General features: G+C 41.0%; 1 protein-coding gene across 3 annotated transcripts in view; it reads right to left on the bottom strand.

The window, feature by feature from the left end:
* Positions 1-756: 756 nt before the first annotated feature.
* LOC123520684 (protein expanded-like) overlaps positions 757-19606 on the bottom strand; it is an 85121-nt gene continuing 66271 nt past the window's right edge. For 2 of the 3 annotated variants that reach the window (XM_045283197.1, XM_045283196.1), the window contains exons 9-13: positions 14682-14847; positions 14171-14374; positions 12971-13105; positions 9269-12171; positions 757-7054 (exon numbers count right to left, since the gene is read on the bottom strand). In XM_045283197.1, the coding sequence (XP_045139132.1) occupies positions 6500-7054; positions 9269-12171; positions 12971-13105; positions 14171-14374; positions 14682-14847 (3963 nt within the window). In that variant the 3' untranslated portion in view covers positions 757-6499. Of the gene's footprint in view, positions 7055-9251; positions 12172-12970; positions 13106-14170; positions 14375-14681; positions 14848-19606 lie in introns of all 3 variants that reach the window. The other variant, XM_045283198.1, reaches the window with a different exon arrangement.

Raw genomic sequence — 19606 nt, 5'->3', positions numbered from 1 at the left:
ATCTGTCAAACAATTGTTGCCTCAGCACTAATTATCTTGTAAATTAATGCAAAATTATAAATGTTTTCAAAGATGAAATATCAAATGTGAAAATTCTCTAAAATATTTGCATCAACCTGAGGACTTGGACTGGAGTAAGGGAGCCATGTTGGGTCAGTAGAGGCAGCAGCCAGCTGTTCCTCATGAGACAGTAGCAGCCATACACTCCTGTCGCCCACTAGACTATATAATTGAAGGGAATGAGACATGAATATGCTACTGAGCATTTTCTGCACATGTAGAATTAAATGCCCTTTGTGCGCCAACAATATATTGCTGACATATGTATAGTTACGGTCTACTCTCCCAACTCATCCTTTTAAAACAATATGGACATATTCAGCATTCATGCATAAATTAATACAACCTTAATCCTAATGGCTGATCTAAGTTTACACACACACAAACACACAAACACACATGCACTCATACATTCTTTAATGAGTTGAATACAAGTTTATGCCTTCCTTATTTGTAGAAATGCTTGCCTTTTTATGTTAGTGAATTAATTATTTTCTATATTAAATTATCAATCACTCAAGATCAATGAAAATTTGATGGAAAACCTATTTTCCTGTGTGTGTGTGTGTGTGTGTGTGTGTGTGTGTGTGTGTGTGTGTGTGTGTGTGTGTGTGTGTGTGTGTGTGTGTGTGTGTGTGTATTCACCTAGTTGTAATTTTACAGGGCCTGGGTATCATGTGTGTGTGTGTGTGTGTGTGTGTGTGTGTGTGTGTGTGTGTGTGTGTGTGTGTGTGTGTGTGTGTGTGTGTGTGTGTGTGTGTGTGTGTGTGTGTGTGTGTGTGTGTGTGTGTTTCACCTAGAGTAAGGATAAAAATATATTGTGGAATTGTATCTCTAGAGGTGGGTTTATCCTGAGTGATATTGGATTATTGGTTATGTGATAATTATTTTTCTTGCATTATTCAGTCATTAGCATTGGTGATACTTTTGATTCTGAACTAGTTATAACTAATCATTTTTGTTTTCAAAACAACCATTTTGAATTTTTTTTACTTTTGCAATCAAATATAGTTATTTTATTTAACACAATACTTTTCATAAGTAAAGAGACAGTATTATTTCTAAGATTTTTCTAAGATAAAGATAAAATTAAGAGTTTGCATTTACCAAATATCAGTATCTACTAGTAGTACCAAATTTTGAAATTATCAACTTATTGGTTATTGAGTGATAAATTTATTGGCAATTATTGATTATAATTACTGATTATCGCTGATAAGGTTATTGTTGCTATAGTTATCGCACCCAGCTATGCCTATCTCTATTTCTAATATAATCATCAGCTGATCTTTCTTTTGGTTGTTGTATTTGTTTCTTGTCCATTCCCTCTCTCAGCTCTTCCTCCAATCCATTCCAAAGAGCATTTTTTTTTCAGATATTTAACTTTTCTCATATCTTTCATATATATCCCCAATGTCAATATTTCTTGTGTCCCTCAAATATAAATAAATCTTTGTAATAAAGATGAATATGTGTACCTGTTTATATACTATACATATATTTATACATGAAATTGTCATCCAGTTTTCAACTAGCCAGGAGAATATATTGTCTGATCAAGGGAGCATATACTATGCAAAAGAAAGAGCCAACCATTCATAACTTGATGGATGGAAGACACATTCAAAACTAAAGTTAAAAAAAGCAAGGTAAGATAAAGATGGTGTTACACAAAGTTCTGAGAGGTAACTGGAGCTGAGATGAAACTAAAGATGGAGATGGCATTGGCCAAGACCTCCACAGAACTAGACATACATGAAAGTCACACAATACTGAATATTTGTTATTCAGCCTTTTATGACTAAAAGTTATTACTGTACAATAATTTGTGCACAATTTAATTTTATCTGATAATTTTCATTGGACATGATGTTTTGATGTACATAGTATTTTAATATTTTCTATTCATTGCAATGATGGTGAATATTTTACCACATGACAGTGCAGAAACTTCAAGCTAGTATTTCTGCATTCTCTTTTATTATTTGAAATCAATGGAAAGAAACATTTCACAGGTGTGGCATTCTCAAAAGCAATTATTTTCCCTTGTGGATGGAAATCTTTCCTTTCAAAAATTTTTTTAATCTTGAAAGATTTTTGTCATCAAAGGACACCCTTTTTCATAAGATCGAATCTCCAAAATATTTCCTTCTACCAATTATGAAAGAAAAGATTGTTTTAAAGAATAACTACCTTTGTAAATGCAATACTCTTAAAAAAAAAATGTACTTAAGAGAACCACATACAGCTCTTCTATTGAGTGATTCTTTGATAACTATGTTGGGTCCTTTTCTTTCTCATCCAATAAAATGACAGATGACAGCGTAATTTCTTGAAAGTTTACATGGCAAAGTGCAACATGAGGTCAATTTCATCTGTGAAGACCTGGACCTACTTATCAAGACACACATACATATGAATAAATAAATATGGAGGCAAACAAACAACTAGGAAGAAATTCAGACTAATGCATAAACATAGAAATCATTGAAATATTGCTCCACTCTTCAATTTACATATATATGTGGAATGCTTATGACTTTATATAAAATTCTCTTCCAATAAAACATTAATTCACACATCAACATGATATTCATAAAGCTTTAAGTTCACTGCACCTCATAAATCTGACACATGAACAGGAATGATATATAAGTAAATAACTAAACATTTGCTTGTAATGCATAAAACACAACAGTGATACATTATTTCTGAAGTGATTACACCATATGCCTTCTACAATATGAAATAAAGAGTGCAGATGAATATCAAAGAACAAAATACTTTTTCTATGAAATGCACACACATGCACACTCACTAAAGAAAGAAATAGCTTTTATTGTAGGGTCAATGAAACAATAAATATTACTATAATTAAAGGACACAAGAAAAAAAGTGGAAAAGAAATATTTCAGTAACATACATCTAAAGAAATACAGTTACCTACAACAGATTATAAGAAGAGATGATAGAGGAAGGGAGTACAGTAGTACATAAACTAGAAAGACCAGACTAATATAAATACTGAGAGGACCACATGGGTGTAGCTCAGGCCCTTTAGACTACATTTACATGCACACACGCATGCATGTGTGCACACACACACACACACACACACACACACACACACACACACACACACACACACACACACACACACACACACACACACACGGTGGTGAGTTTGGGGCATAAATTTTGAAGAATGAAACAACCTCACAAATATGTGTTAATGCCTTAAAAACCAAGCATTCTACTATGACAATCTTAATAATAACCTCTAGTAAGCTTCTGTCTACTTATGCATGCAAAAATAGCTGCATGCATCTAAAAAAAAAATGGTGGCTTGGGTTACAACAAAATTGGTAAGTGTCCAATCCAAGCATTTGACAAAAACTGACCAAACTCCAAACTCTTACCAAACAGACTTTATGAATGTAACAAATGCAAATCAAATCATTGTAGTAATGGTAAATGGATTATCAAGTAATGACTCACTGCACATGTCTCCCCTTATATAATGTATCTCTGATGTATGATTCCCCTTTTGACTTCACCATCTCTGCATGGAAATATTTTATGATTCTTTTAGTGATGCAGATCATTTATGAGGAAATACATATTAACCTCATCCTTCACTTTGTATCTGAACTATAAAAACACACCTCTGGCAGCAGGACATTAATTTCAATACTGAAGCACCCCAATAAAAAAAATTCTGGAATTATACTTGGTGGGATCCACTTAATCTGGGATATAAATGTTCCAGTGATTTGTGCAGGTGCCTTCTTTTTTCCCCATCAAGCTAAACCCCATATAATAAACAGATTTAAAGGTATTGGTAAGAGTGGTTTGTGACTGAATTCCTTATAACTTTATGGAATGAATCAAACTTTCCTTTAACACTGCCACAATAAAAGTCCTGCAACTCATAAATATGTTATCTATGAGTATGTCCATCAATGGGATTAGCCACACTGACATTCCAGCCATTATGATGACAAGTAGATCTGATTCAGCTAACAGAGGAGCTACAACTACTACCTGGCTAATTCATGCTGATTTGTACATTATTGCTTATTATGGCCTCTGACATCTTTATACACATTTCAAATTTTATTCTATTTCCTTTCACTAAACTTTGACAGCAGTACTATGAAGTATTTTCATGATCACCACTGATAATAAGTCAGGCATGCTGTGGAAGCGACACAAGGATGAGAGGGAGGTGGTTCTTATCAGGTACTATGTAGATATTTATGTAATTATCAAATGCATCAAGCACAAATACCATGCAGTGAACTTTTACAATACGAAGTTAATTCTAAGTTTCTGATATCAAATTCAAATGTGTTTCTTATAAATCACTTAAGATAACAGGAATTTTACTGTAAAATGGATTTCAAAATTTGAAAAATAAAAAATAAGAAAAAGAGAATCAGAATGGAGCAAGTGGATTGTTTTGTATTGTAGTATACTTTGGTCAATCTTAATGATCAATAATGAACACAGCTACAACTGCAGGTTGTACTATAAGATAAAAAAAATAATAAATAAATAAAACAAATATGATACAACATTTAAAAAACAGTCAAACTTATGTACTAATTTTGACGAACACAGATGTGTGCGGATAAAAAAGAAAATCACAAAGACAGCTCCAATACCCAACCCTGAGAATGATGCAAGGAGAGGTGATGCCATGTGGTTCCTTCAGCAGGACTGGATGCATAAGGGGCATTATGTCAGCAGCTGTAATCACTGGCTGAGCACAGGACTCAATACAAAATATAAGTAAATGATGATAACAATACATACATTGTAAAGAAAATTAATACTACACCCACCCATTGCCTACTATTGTCTATAATCTTGTAACCTGGATTATTCCAGGGATTAAGAGTTTGAAAATAAATTATAATACATATGTGAAAACAGAATAAATAATTAATTACCCATTGGTTGGATTTTGCTACTTTACTATAATATTGTTATACTCTAATCAAAATTATAATTTATATAATTCCTACATAACCAAATATATTTATAATTAAAGAAATGTACCAATAAAATGCAATAGTTTCTAGTCTATATATCTAATTTTCTGATCATAAGTGTACATGATTGCTTCTACAAATTCCAATTGACCTGAAGCTCTCCACAAAACTCCTCAATCACGGCCAAGTCATTCACAGACTTGCACAAGTACCACTGAGTTAAGACTAAAACTTCTTTCTGTAATTTTCATTTGTGATTTATATATACAACAGCATCCTCCAGTCCTTAAAGAAAAAAAGACCTTCCCTCAGCCTCAACCTCAGTGTCTTGTGGAGAAGGAGAGAAGAGCCTGAAAGAGCCCCAGACCTCCCAGTGGATGAGGGCTACTGGCACCTCATCCCAGCCTGAGAGTTAGGAAAAAAAATCCTATGCCCCTGAGCATAATGCATATCTAATATCATCTATAATACAAGTCTTAATAGGGTATCATCACCTTTCTGAACACTGGCAGTGGTAGTTGCAGCAGTTGACAGTGTCCTTGGCTAACAAGTCACTGTCTACAGAGACCCTCCCACATCCAGATGCATTGTTAGAGCTATACATAATCCCTCTAATCACTGTACAGCTATTTTAAATGTGAACAAAAATGCTTAGGTATGAATAATAAAATAATGAAGCCCCAGCAGAGACACAGGAGTCACTCATGATGCTAATACTGGAGAATTGCTGTGGCACAGAGCAGGAGAGCAACCACCAGGGACTCCACAGCTGAGACAAATTATGCTAATGGGCTAACTAAGTCACTTAGTGGCTGCTCTTCCCTAAATTCATAACATGCTAATCATGACAATACATTATACAATACTTTACACACAAGATATCTTGAGCAGTCTAGCTTTTGAATCTGGTTGTGAAAGAGGGTGAGATAATACCTAAGAATGAGCTATGTCCCTAACATGTAGGTATACATGCCAATAGTAACACATGAATATCAGTATTCACAATAGACAAGAATAAAAATTATGCCTGAGTAAGATTGTTTGTAATTACGACAATGTAAAGGCTGCTGCTCAGCCAATGTCCAAGAGATCAGGGTGATGGAGGCTCGGAGCGCTGCCGTGTTCCTGCCGGTTCCACCATGTCACTGGTGGATGACTCTAAGCTCTATCTCAGCTTTGAGATCTTCCTATTGTTAATATTGAAGGATAATATGTAAATTCCCTAAAGAAGTGTTAATTCATTATACTTAAGATGAAATCAATCCCATTTACAGGCTTGATTTTTTTACAGTTGTGTACATTTGGTTCTAAATATTAAAACCTGTTCATCTCTATTAATAAATTCATTTCATCATAAGTCTGAAATACATAAAACCTAAAATAAATGCAATATGTGTTAAGTTTATACCTCTGCTAAGAGATAGTGTCTAATAAAGATTGTATTAGGAGATCTTGGTGTTGTGTGGGTCCTCAACCTCCTTTGCTGTTGGAGTCTGCTGCATGGGCCGAGTTGGGTGATGATGGACTCCACTGAATGTCTTATTACTCTTTGACTTTATGTGACTAACTGGCACCTGATTGGTTGTATAAACACCAGAGAGAGAGTACCTGCGAGTCGCCTTCACACCACGTGGCTTGCGCTTTGTCTTTGCATGGTGAGTATCTGCTGTAGGTTGGGCCAAGTCTGTGCTCATTAGGGAGGGTGTCGCCGATGCATCCAGGTCCCAGGGGCGAGTGCCTGGCGGGCCTGAGGTGTCAGACTGGGCAGCTGGGGGAGTGTTGCTGCCTGGTGTTGAGGTGGAGTCAATGGATGGGGTCCGGCATGGATGTGAGAGGAGTGATGTGTCAGAGCAGAGGGCGGCAATGAGTGGCACGTCCATGAACTGGCTGCACTCCCGCAACTGCTGCAGGTTGAGACGCTCCCCTGACCTTCGTGTACGGCTCCTCCCAGTACTTCCCGGGGCGGTCCCACCATGGCCAGGCCCGTCCAGGGTCTCCTGATGAATTAAGTCATACATTTATATGTCTGCTTGAGAAACTTGTGACAATAAGGTGTGAGATCTATCTTTTCATGTCTTGCTACAAATGTGCTGCTGAATAAGCTGATATTATTCATAACTTTAGTCTTGTAGATATATTCTAATATTTTCATATATGACACATGAACATGTCAGCTATTCTATTCTATGATTCATACTTTTGTACTACCAAAGCAATTTCTTTTATATGGGAACATTTTTAGCAACTGAAACAAAAATTAATATAGATAATCTTACACAGTTCTCAGAATCTATTAATATATCATATGAATTACACTGCATATTTTTCTCTTTTTCATAGAAATTATTACTAATTTGGTTAATTTTCTACATCCAGCCATTCCTCTGAATATTATGCCCTTCTTTACTCATTTTCTTTTTCTCTCAACATCTTTCCATTGTCAGTTATCACTCCATTCCTTGACTATTAAATTTCTATACCTTTTCCTTATTTCATCTCTTTCAATATAAGCCCATACTTCCTTTAACAAAATTTTCATGTAGCTCTTAATTTTCTTTCTTTGGTCAATTACTTCTCTCCTACTTTTAAATTATATTTTATTATGAAACAGTTAAGTCTTCAAAAGCATTTTCCTGAAATATAACTCCCACTTTTTACTGAAATCCTTTTATGACTATAAATATGCTATGTTGATTTTCTCTTTTCTTTTGTGAATTGGATTCATTATCTTTCAACTCTTATTCTACAGCTCCTAATAGCATCTCTTTTATTTATTCTAAATACATTTCTTCTATGGGTATCAAGATGAAGAGTGTTTTGATATACTACTGTAAACTCCACATATACATACAATTTCTTCTACTTTGCTTCCTAGCAAAAGAAACTATCACAAATCCTTACCTTTTATATTCTCAGCTTGCATTTCATCATTTATTATTTACAGTACTCAGCTTTTTTTAATATTATTTCCTCTATTCCATCACAATTATGTATCTCAACTGTAACCATGTTAATTCACTAAATTGTTTTTAAACATACATCTTTTTGTGCATCTTAATTATTAACAATACTGCAAAAAGTCAAGAATATGACTTCTCAAGCCTGGCCTTAACTACTTCAACATAAGTTACATTTACTTTTGATAATCTATTTTTAGTTACAAGATCAACTGCTTGTCTTGTTCAATATCATATTTTTTTCATAAAATAGTAAAAGCTATTATCAAGAATAAAGGAAAGATTGCATGCAAGTACAGTGGTGTAACAGTGCTTGCTTGTATATTTGGAAATCAGACAATTCTTTTGGAAAACATTTGGGGCATTGACTTGAGATTACCATATGTTTATAGAATAATGTGGTGGAAAGTTACTGTGTGTGTTCTCAATAACTACTGACAACAGGAAGAAAAATTCAATCACTATCATCCCTCAATAAATCATATTGCCAATAAGATTTCTCCTACTAGTCCGTTGAATGACATTGGTATTATGGATTTTTCAATGATATTGAAATATTTAATGCTCTTCATTAAAGTTTGCGTGCCAATTTTCTTAAGCTTCCATATTATAACAGTGATTTATGTTTTCACTAGCAATATTTGTTAGCTAAAATTGTTTACTGAGAGTTTAGAAAAATAAAAAGGAAAAATCACAAATAAACCATGTTTCAAAATTATAGATTGTATAAGATGTCATGCTCATTTTATTTGAATAATTACTGAAGAGTAAGTCTACTACTTATAAAGAGTAAAGAACTGGTTGTGTAACTTTCAAACAATAAAGAATTCAGAATTCTATCTTCAAAGCAATGGAGCAATGTTTGATGTTAATCAACTTTAAAGAATATGGTGCTCTTTGCTTCATTGATGAAAAAGATTATTGGTTTCCTAAATAATGGTGAGAGAGAGAGAGAGAGAGAGAGAGAGAGAGAGAGAGAGAGAGAGAGAGAGAGAGAGAGAGAGAGAGAGAGAGAGAGAGAGAGAGAGAGAGAGAGAGAGAGAGAGAGAGAGAAAATAACCCACACAAGATCCCCATGCAGTGTGCATTAACGTCTTTACTATTGTTGCTACTCATACCCAACATGCTCTCAGAAATTTAAAGAAATTATAGACGACAATTTTATATACATATTAGTGTGAACTGTACTAACAACTTTGGCCAGATCGGTCATGCACAGCACTGATAAGCCACGTACTTGTGAGCTGTCCTCACCTTGGGCCGGTAAGGTGGGGGTGGAGGCAAAGACTGCTCTGCAAGGGCATGAGAATCTGATGTGTCTGCAAGTGATGAAGACAAAATGGATTCATCCGAGCGGACACGGAGCATAGAGTTTGCCCTCAACATCACCTCTGAGTATGGCTCATAGCTTCCTGTCAGACTCTGTGTGGAGGCCGAGTAGCCCGAGGGAGCAGAGGAAAGTGAGGAGGATGCCAGCGATTGCTGGGAGAAGCAACGGCCACGGGCCATGGAGGAGTAGCCAGAGGAGGAACCAGGCTGATGTGAGGTGAGGCTCTGGTAGGAAGGGTAAGAGGACAGAAGAGAGACACTGCCTCCACCACCTGTGGCCAGACCACTACAGCTACTTAGTGTTGCTGCAACATTAGGAGTTGACCTGTAGAGCGGAGATAGCTTTGGGCTACGGTAGGGTGGAGGTGGAGGCAGATATGCAAAGCTGCTACTACTACTGCTGCTGCTTGCTTGTTGTTGTTGCTGCGCCTGTGTAGCAATGACCTGCCCCTGCTTAGCATCCATGTATTCCTGGCGGCTGAGAGCAGGATCCTTCATGGGATATATGACATAGTCTACATCCGAATACAGTTGAGCCTTGAACTGTTCAATTTGGCTCAGGCTGACTTGATTGGTATATACAGTAGCCTGAGACTGTTGTTGCTGTTGTTGTTGTTGTTGCTGTTGCTGTTGCTGTGGGAGATAGGCTCCAGGGTCACTAGTACACTGGTAAGGGGGTGAAGGTGCCTCTAGTGCCACCTGATAGCTGGAACCCCCAGGAGCAGCACCCATACCATAGCCAAGGTGGGGTGAGGGAGGAGGAGGGTTCTGGAAAAAGTTCTTAATATATGGTGGGTACAAGTAAGCCTGCTGAGCCTGTTGTTGGAGTTGCTGCTGCTGTTGATGTTGTTGATGCTGTTGCTGTTGGTGCTGTTGCTGCTGCTGCTGCTGGTGAGCTGGTAGGTAACTATGGACTTGTGGCTGGATGCCTGAAGACTGGGTGTGGTGGTGGTGGTGGTGGGGTGTATAGGTAGGCGAAGGGAGTAGCGGTACTCCAACACCCTTGGCATATGCAGCTGGCTGATAGACAGTTTCACTGCTGAGCTGTTGTTTCAAGCGCTGAAGATGCTGCTGCTGCTTAAGTTGCTGCTGATGCAATGCTTTTTGTTGGTGTCTGAGGTAGAGACTTCTTGGCATGACTGTAGAATGCTGTTCTGGATGGATACGAGTCTTGAACTCATTAATGGATGAAGAAGCACGAACATCCAAGTAATTATTCTTCCTAATGACAGGTACCTCTAAATTACTTTGAGCACCACTGACACTGACTTTAACCTTACTTGAGCCATGGTTGCGGGAGTATGGGGGTGGGAGTCCTACTGGATGCAACTGAGCATTGCCTCGCTGAAGAGACTGAACTGCATCAATCTTAGGCCTTGGTTGAACTTGAGGTAATGTGTGGACAATGCCACGACTTAATGGCACTGAAGTAAATGATGGGGAAGCTGTAGATGCTAGCTGAGTGTGAGCCTTTTGGACAGTAATAGTGGGTTTTGATTTAATGAACTTGGCAGGAGCCTCACTTGCACTAGCTACTGTTGTCTCACTGATAATTGCATCTGGTGATGTTAATGATGATCTACTATTTGCTTCCAAATTTCTGCCTAAAGGATCACATGATAACGCTGCATTCACATGAGAAGAGGCTATGGCAACAGGTGTCATAGTTTTCACAGTTGACATAGAGACTGAAGCAGGAGGCACTGATATGAACTGACCCTCTATTCCAGGCACTTGTACATAATCACTGTCTGTGTCAAAAGTTGATGAAACAGAAGCCCTGGGCCGGTAAGCTCCAAGGGATATTGCCAATGCTGGTGAGTAAGAGGCCAACAATGATGCCTGAGCACTTTCCACAGAGTAATCTATGTGTTCCTCATCATGCTGGTCTGAGTTGGTGGGTGAATCACCTCCTGTCAAGGAAGATGCTCCTTGCCCTCCAGCTCTCTGAGCTCCCAACCCCTGAGGACCCAGCCCTTGAGGACTCCGACGATGGATTGATATTGGTGGAGTTTGGGGTCTCTCCTCTCTTTCATCAGCTTCTTGCTCACTATCATCTTGTTCTGGAAACCGCAAACCATCCTTAAAAAACTCCACATAATCATCATTGTTGTCCAATTGACTGAAGTCTTCTTCTGAAAAGTTGTATGTAGAAGTTGTTGACTCATCCAAATCTGGCTGGACCATCACTGAAGCATCATCACTAGCAAAAGTTGGCCTCCTGAAAAAGTGGGCAGAAGCACTGGCAGAGTCCAGAGAGTCCTCATAGGTATGGGGTCCTGGATCTCCTCGCTGTGCTGCCACACTTGAGTTTTCACTGTCAAGCTTTTGATGAAGGAAGCCAGCTGAGGCCTGCTTGAGGATACACATGGCACAAGATCCACACTTGCAAATTTGCTCATCATTCTCATTATCTTCAGCATCATCATTGGAAGTGATTGATGTATTATCATCATCACAGCAGGTGGAGCAGCAGTTGTGTTGAGTATGAGACATTCCACTGCAAAGCTCACTCTCTTCATCACCAGGCCGATCTGCCACCATACCTGGCAAGTCTGCAAGGTGGGGGAGGTCTGGTGCCAAGGAGAGGTCAGCTAAGTCTGCTCCCAAGGTCAACTCTGGAGGAATTCTGTGTGGGACCAGAGAGTATCTAGAGCGGACAGTGGAGGCAGAGTGCTGGGAGGAGGAGGAATGAACACTACCTGCTCGCCCTAGAGACACTCCACCTGCCTCACTCCCAGACATGCCCAGGGAGCCTGACAACCGTCCTCCTGCTGGAGGGGTGGAGGATGGGGGAGTGAATGAGGGATGACTCAAGCTCTCCTCATCTGGATTACAACAGAAAAACAAGAATTAAAACAAAAGAAAATCTGAGTTAATTATTTCATGCAATGAGCATTTTTTCTAAAACTAGAAATGATTTCATAAGCTATCATCATGTTCCATGAGAGAATTGTAATACTACTTAAAGCCAAGGAAACGTGTACTATTGAAGATGATATCAAGAGCACAGAAGATACATAATAAAGTTTGGTGAGGTGGATGTGCAATACTACTTTGTGCAGATAACAAGTAAATTCATGAAGGAGGAAGAAAGTAACTGGCATTTTCAAATGGAAGACAGAGTGGTAAAGGTAAGTGGACTAAAGAGTATGTGGGATGAGATGCTAAGGAGAAACCTAGAAACAGGAGAATGCAGTGGATAAGTTGCACATAACCATGTTGTATAGGAAGGTGACATCAGCTGACTGCAGATAAACAAGAAACCTGTCCAATAAAACAATGAGGATGATGATGATTATGGTAATTCTTCAATATATATATATATATATATATATATATATATATATATATATATATATATATATATATATATATATATATATATATAATAGCATTAAAATACATGCAAAAGTACTGAAACTAATGAAAATATATTTGTAATGATGATCAAATCAATAGTGATAAAAAAGATTACAAAGAAGAGTTATATACCTAACTGGGCTACCTATGAAACTACCTTTCCTTCAACATTAATTTTTTTTTCTCTTTTCTGAAATAACTTCCATTTTTGGCACAAGAAGAATTTCCTTTCCACTTTTGGATATAAGTGTTTGTATAACTCACCAAACTCTGCAGCATGGCCATGGGTGCTGCTGGAAGAGGAGTCTAGGCGGGAGAGGGAGTGAGTGAGAGACTCCACGCCACTTTCAATGCTGGCAGCAGGAGGTGTATTGATCATGATCTCAGAGTCAAGGTCATCTGAGGGCCAATAAGATGAATTAGATACTATGTACAACAGAAATCAAGCAGATCATTGCTACTGCACAGAAATAGGATGATAGCAAAATATATATATAAAAAAATCATCTCAACTCAGGAAAAATGTTAAAATAGAAAGTAATAATACAATTCTGGTTCTAAGTTTTGAGATAATATTACAATATCAACTTGAAAGCCTCAAAACTTTGTGAAGACAGATAGCAGAGGCACATATAAAGTACTGCTAGTCTGTAATGAAAGGATGGTAAGGAACTCAAGACTTTTTAACTCCAGCAGCTTTTCCTAATGAACAATGGCTTTAAGACCTTCAGCAGCAAGGAGCACAAGTGGTGACCTACAGTAGTACTGTATGCATGACCATACTGGGTGAATGTGAGAAAAATATGCCATGAGAATGTGTACTGTAACACAGCAAATCCATATTTGTGCTGTGCTACAACTACTGCAGAGTCACAAATGCTGGTGGTGAGGAAGTTTTAGTCATCTCAAAAATATTATTTTCTAGACTTTTAGTTCACATTTTCATAAACAAATGGAATATTTCTCAATGACAACTTATAGAAAAATTTTTGGTTTCTCAAATAAAAGCTTGCATCTTCTTTCTTCATACATATCCATGAGTTATGGGCATGTGGGTGACCTGAGTGAGTGTTGGCCAGCAGACTCTAGTGTCAGAGAGAAATAAAACATATGCAAGTTGATGAACTTCCATGCTATACAATACTTAATTCCTGAGACTTATACTAAGAAATACTACATTGAAGATGGACCTTGAAAAAAAAGTTTCAAGAGATATAGTGTGTGTGTGTGTGTGTGTGTGTGTGTGTGTGTGTGTGTGTGTGTGTGTGTGTGTGTGTGTGTGTGTGTGTTTACCTAATTGTATTTACCTAGTTGTGTTTTACAGGAAAAGAGCTATGCTCGTGCTGTCCTGTCTCCATATCTATAGTCGTCCAGTTCAACCTTAAAGTCATGAATATTTCTTGTGTGTGTGTGTGTGTGTGTGTGTGTGTGTGTGTGTGTGTTTATGGAAAGGGCAAGCCTCACCCTCGCTGCCGTCCATGGAGAGCATACGATCGGACACAATGCCTGAAGTGGTATTGGAGGAAGTGTTGGAAATGACGGACACACGCTGATCGGCGGAGGTCTTGGCCAGATAGCCCCTCAGACTACCCAACGTGTCTGAAAAAGCACCCATTTCTCCATACTTGTTGCTGCTGTAGATGTAGCTGTCTCGGTAACGCCGCCGGTCTACAAGAAGAATGGAAGAAAAATAAGTAACAAATAAAAAATTCCATCTGCTGTCAACCAGAATTAAGAAAAGTTACTGGTATTATCATTTTCTGAACATTTAGTCACTACAACCTCCCTTCATTTCCCCATCACGAAAGAACCTACAACGGAGAGAGAGAGAGAGAGAGAGAGAGAGAGAGAGAGAGATGCTGCAAGAGTTCATAATTGCATGTTTCCATCCGACTCAGTATCACGTCACAGCTCATCACTTGAAGGAGCAAGTCCAAAGTCGCCTCCGAACACACACACACACACACACACACACCTTCCTCCTGCAGCCTCCGGATTTCTGCAAGGCGTGGTTGCAGCGCCATGTTGAACTGGTGGGTGAGGCGACACAGGTACAAAAGGTGTTTGCTCTTCTCGTCGCTCGTTGTATAGAAGACCAACTTCTCCGTGTAGTTAAGCGCCCGCACTTCAAACTTCTTCTTCTGTAATGAGTTAAAACGACAAGTTGTGGTGAAGAATGGACGGGGTATGGTCTAGAGTGGCGAGGAGAGGATATCAGTAAGAAAGAATGACGATGTGTCGACGGGATAGAGCAAAGGGTAGATAGAAGTTGATTGAGGCGGTTGCAATAGTCAAACTTGACACAGGAAGGAAGGAAGGAAGGAGAAGGAAGGAAGGAAGGAAGGAAGGAGAAGAAAGGAAGGAAGGAAGGAAGGAAGGAAGGAAGGAAGGAGAAGAAAGGAAAAAAGGAAGGAAGCAATTAAGGAAGGAATGAGAACAGATAAGATAGCGAAATTAATTGTGTCTATGTATATCACTCCTATCTTATTGTGTTTCTATATGTAATAGCAAAATGTAATGAAGGGAGGCAAGGAGAGAGTGAGGGAGGGAAGGAGAGGTTTGCCTCTGCTATGTGTTGGCGAAGTGGATGATTCTCTCTCTCTCTCTCTCTCTCTCTCTCTCTCTCTCTCTGACTTATTAACGTTTGACCTTGTTCGTTTTCTATTTTTTCTTCCGACAAAAGTTAGCCAAATCTAGTACTGAGAGAGAGAGAGAGAGAGAGAGAGAGAGAGAGAGAGAGAGAGAGAGAGCTCTTGAGTCCTGATCGGATGTAGTGGTGATGGTGATGGCGGCCTGGCGAGAGCTGTGCCTGTAAGTTCAGGTATTATTGGGAATTTGAGTGGCGGAGAGAAACGCGTGAGAGGAATAAAGGTGACGAGGGAGGGAGGAATGGGCAGATTGAAGAATGGAAGGAGAGAGAGAGAGAGAGAGAGAGAGAGAGAGAGAGAGTGGAGGGGGGAGGTATTTCGGAGGTAGAAGGCATAGCAAGTTAACTGTGGGTGTAGGGGTGGAAGGTAGCGGGGCAAGAGGAGAGTGGTGAAGGGGGGGGAGTGGATGGAGGGAGAGATGGTGGGAGGGGGGGGGTGGTGGGCGGGCACGAGTGGCAGGGACCCGCCACTGTGTTACGCACCGTGATGCCAGACCTCGCTACCTACTCCACTCGCTCCTACAAGCCTCTCTTACATCTCCGCCACCGTTTTCTTGGTACTCTAGCCTACTCTTCTGTCCTCTCCGTACCTCACAGGACGAGCCCTCACCCTCCACGAGTTCCAAGCACGCCCCTGAGGTCTCATCAAAGCCTAGACACTGGGGGTAAAATCCCAGCAAGCGCGGCACCAAAGCTAGGAGATGCCAACAAGAGTTCCCTCAAAGCAGCTGACCACACTCCCTGGCTGACCGACTCTGATGTTCTTTACAGCTCCTAAGTACCGGGTAGAGCTCCGCCGGCCGCCCAGTCCACCTCACCGGAGCCCTAATGGCGGGCATCCCACTGCTCGCCCTCTTGTCCACCCCACGGCGGGAGTGAGGCTGGCATAACTTCAGCTTTAAGGACAAGTAATTTTGTACCAGCAACTCGACAAACTCCCGCAGATTTCCGAGATTAGTACACGGCGTGATTTGCGACAAGAGGGAGCAATAATAGAGAGAGGCTAATGAGCGGGGCGAGATAATGTAGGTAGCCGGTATTGTGGGGCGGACTAGACGCGCCGGGGCAGCCTCGGGGACGCGGCGTTGCCCACAGTAGCTGGCCAACCAGACGAGCTCCTCCCTCACTCCCTCCCTTCCTCCCGCGCCCTCCAGTACCTCCCTCAACCTTGCACTTTACCAACTCCCTTCGCATCCTTATCTACGGTCGCTCCTCGAACCACCAACACAACCATCAGCAGTGCTAAGTCTCACAGCAACTCCAACTCTTTCTTCCTTCTTCATCCACCTCATTCTTTTCCTCACAACCTCCTCCTCCTCTTCCTCCACTCATCCACAACAGCCGGGCCTCCACAAGTCTGCCCCTTCCCCCAATCCTCCTCCTAGCCAGCCATCGTCCCTCCGCTCCCCTACCCAGACCAAATGCGGCGTGGCCAGGCTCGCCGTGGCCCCAGCTAATCTGAATACCAAAGCCCAAACTTTACAATTCGGTTCTCCATGCATAATTCAGCGTAAAATGTCAATGCTGAATACAGTCGCGAGAATTTGAGAGAACTAAAAATAAGAGGCTTGCCATAAGATGATAAAACTCTTTGGAAGCCTAAAAACGGAGTGACGTCGCCCACCGCAAAGGGAATAAAACTTAGAGAGAGAGAGAGAGAGAGAGAGAGAGAGAGAGAGAGAGAGAGAGAGAGAGAGAGAGAGAGAGAGAGAGAGAGAAGCACGCAAACAAAAAACGTAGGATAGAAAAAAAAAAAAAAAAAAAAAACTGGACGCATAACACGAAGCATCTCGAGACCGGGCTGCGCGTCACCCACGTCTCCGTCGACATTAGCAGCAGGAAGAAAAGTCTCTCTCTCTCTCTAGCTTTGTCATCTCGGCCTGCCAGCCTCTCCTCGTTCGCCTCGTCTGCACAATCCGCTCTGGACTGTACCCCCTCCCTCCCTGACCAAGGTATAGCATCAGACCTCAGACTTCGATGCTCCTAACTGCTGGGTTTGGTAATGCCCTGGAGAGTACAGTCTCGCGCTACGTGTGGACGAGCCCTCATCTCTCTCTCTCTCTCTCTCTCTCTCTCTCTCTCTCTCTCTCTCTCTCCTCCTTCCATCACCTATCATGCCTCTCCCCTCCTCCCTCCTTCCTCTTCCACCTGCCGTGTCTCAACTGAGCAACCCGTCTGCCTGTCACCTGAAGAGAGAGAGAGAGAGAGAGAGAGAGAGAGAGAGAGAGAGAGAGAGAGAGAGAGAGAGAGAGAGAATCAAAACAGACCGCAACCCGTCCATGTCTCTCTCTCTCTCTCTCTCTCTCTCTCTCTCTCTCTCTCTCTCTTATCGCACCGTCTATTGAAAGTAAGTAGTAGCAATGATAATTAGCGACTGTCAAGAGGTTGCTGACGTTACTGGCTCCCCTGCCGTCGCATTAGTATTAGTAGCACCAGTTCCTGTTATACGCAATCTTTCTGTTTTTAACCTACTGCATCTGCTGTGCTTCGTCTTCACACACACACACACACACACACACACACACACACACACACACACACACACACACACACACGCAGTGGAATGACGTGACCTAGGTATCATGGCACTGTTTTCACTTGTTTCTAGAAACGATGACGGTTTTGCCAATACTCTTCTTTTTTCTCTTCCATCTGCTTCTCCTGATCATTGTTGTAGTTGCAAGGAGTGGAAGCAGTAGCACTAGCGACATTAGTAGCAACAGCAGCAAGGAAATTATTGCCTAAAGCATTGTTACTATTCATCTTCCTCCTCCTATCATCATTATTATCATTATAACAACAACACCAACAACAACTACTACCATCTTTATATTCTTTTTGTTTTTGTTCTTCCCTCCACGTGAATATCATCAACACCACTACCACTACCACCACCACAACCAGCACCAATGTCGTCGTCGTCATCCTCGTCATCGAGCCTGGGCCAGTGTGTGGCATCACCGCGGGCCTGGCGGTCGGGTCGTCATGGCGGGCAAGGGTTGGGTGGCTGGCACGCACAGGAATGTGCTGTCATGGCCATTCACTTCCATTCATTTCCCTTGGTGATCGTTCACGGCCGCTCTTTGAATATGGTAATGTGCGTGCTATTGTGAGTCACCTGAAAGCGTGCTGCTCCGGCGCACGATGGTGACTATTAATATTTTTACAAGCGTACCTTGAGGTAGTGATTACCTGCTGTCACAGCCGCCGCAGCGAGTAGCGGCGTCCACAGCTTAAGAGGAGAAGAATGCTAGGGTGGAGGAGGTGCAGCAGGAGAGTGGCAGGGGTGAATAGGGATGTGGGAAGAGACATCGACTGACACCTTCGCGTCTCTAAATGGAGATGGCGTCAGTGAAGAAGTAGCAGCAGAAGCAGGACAAACCACAACAACGGATACCATGGCGCGGACATGGTAGCACTAAGCCTACACGAAATGTCAGCCGCAGAGAGGAGGACGACGAGGAGGAAGAGGAGGAGGACGAAGATGTGAGAATGAGGATTATGAGGATGATGAGGAGGAAGCGACATGGGAAGGAAGGAAGGGAATGAGATGTTGGTATGAGCGAAGAAGCGCATGAGAGAGCAAGAGAATCTTGTAAGTGGAGTGGAGAGAAGTGGAGGCATGGGGGAGGAAGAGGGAACCAAGAATGGAAGGTCGGTGAGCATGAGACTTAGCGACGAAGGAAGGTGGGCCATGAAGAAAGGAAAAGGTGAGGCAGGAGGATGTGGGGAATGTGTATGGAGGCGTGAGGATGTTTTGGAAAAGTTAGGGGAAATGATTAGTAGTGCTGGATGGGGTGAGGAAGTAGCGAGAAGGTTGGGGGCAAAAAGGGAATGAGGCCTTGGCGACACACACACACACACACACACACACACACACACACACACACACACACACACACACACACATATATATATATATATATATATATATATATATATATATATATATATATATATATATATATATATATATATATATATATATATATATATATATATATACGTTATATAAATAATGAAGAGGTGGAAGCAAGGAGGAGGAGGAGGAGGAGGAGGAGGAGGAGGAGGAGGAGGAGGAGGAGGAGGAGGAGGAGGAGGAGGAGGAGGCTTCCCTAAGGAAATGCCTCGGTAGGAGGTGGAGGGCCTGTTTCAACCTCCCTGCATGAACCTTCTCCTTGCCCACGTCGTCGTCGTTGTCGTCCTCCTCCTCCTCCTCCTCCACAAAGAATTACCAGTTTCATCACAAAACA

Source organism: Portunus trituberculatus, chromosome 47 (genome assembly GCF_017591435.1).
Source record: "Portunus trituberculatus isolate SZX2019 chromosome 47, ASM1759143v1, whole genome shotgun sequence".
Classification (NCBI taxonomy): Eukaryota; Metazoa; Arthropoda; class Malacostraca; order Decapoda; family Portunidae; genus Portunus; species Portunus trituberculatus.
Note: the sequence above shows the minus strand (reverse complement) of the source record. Positions and strands in the feature narration are given on the sequence as shown.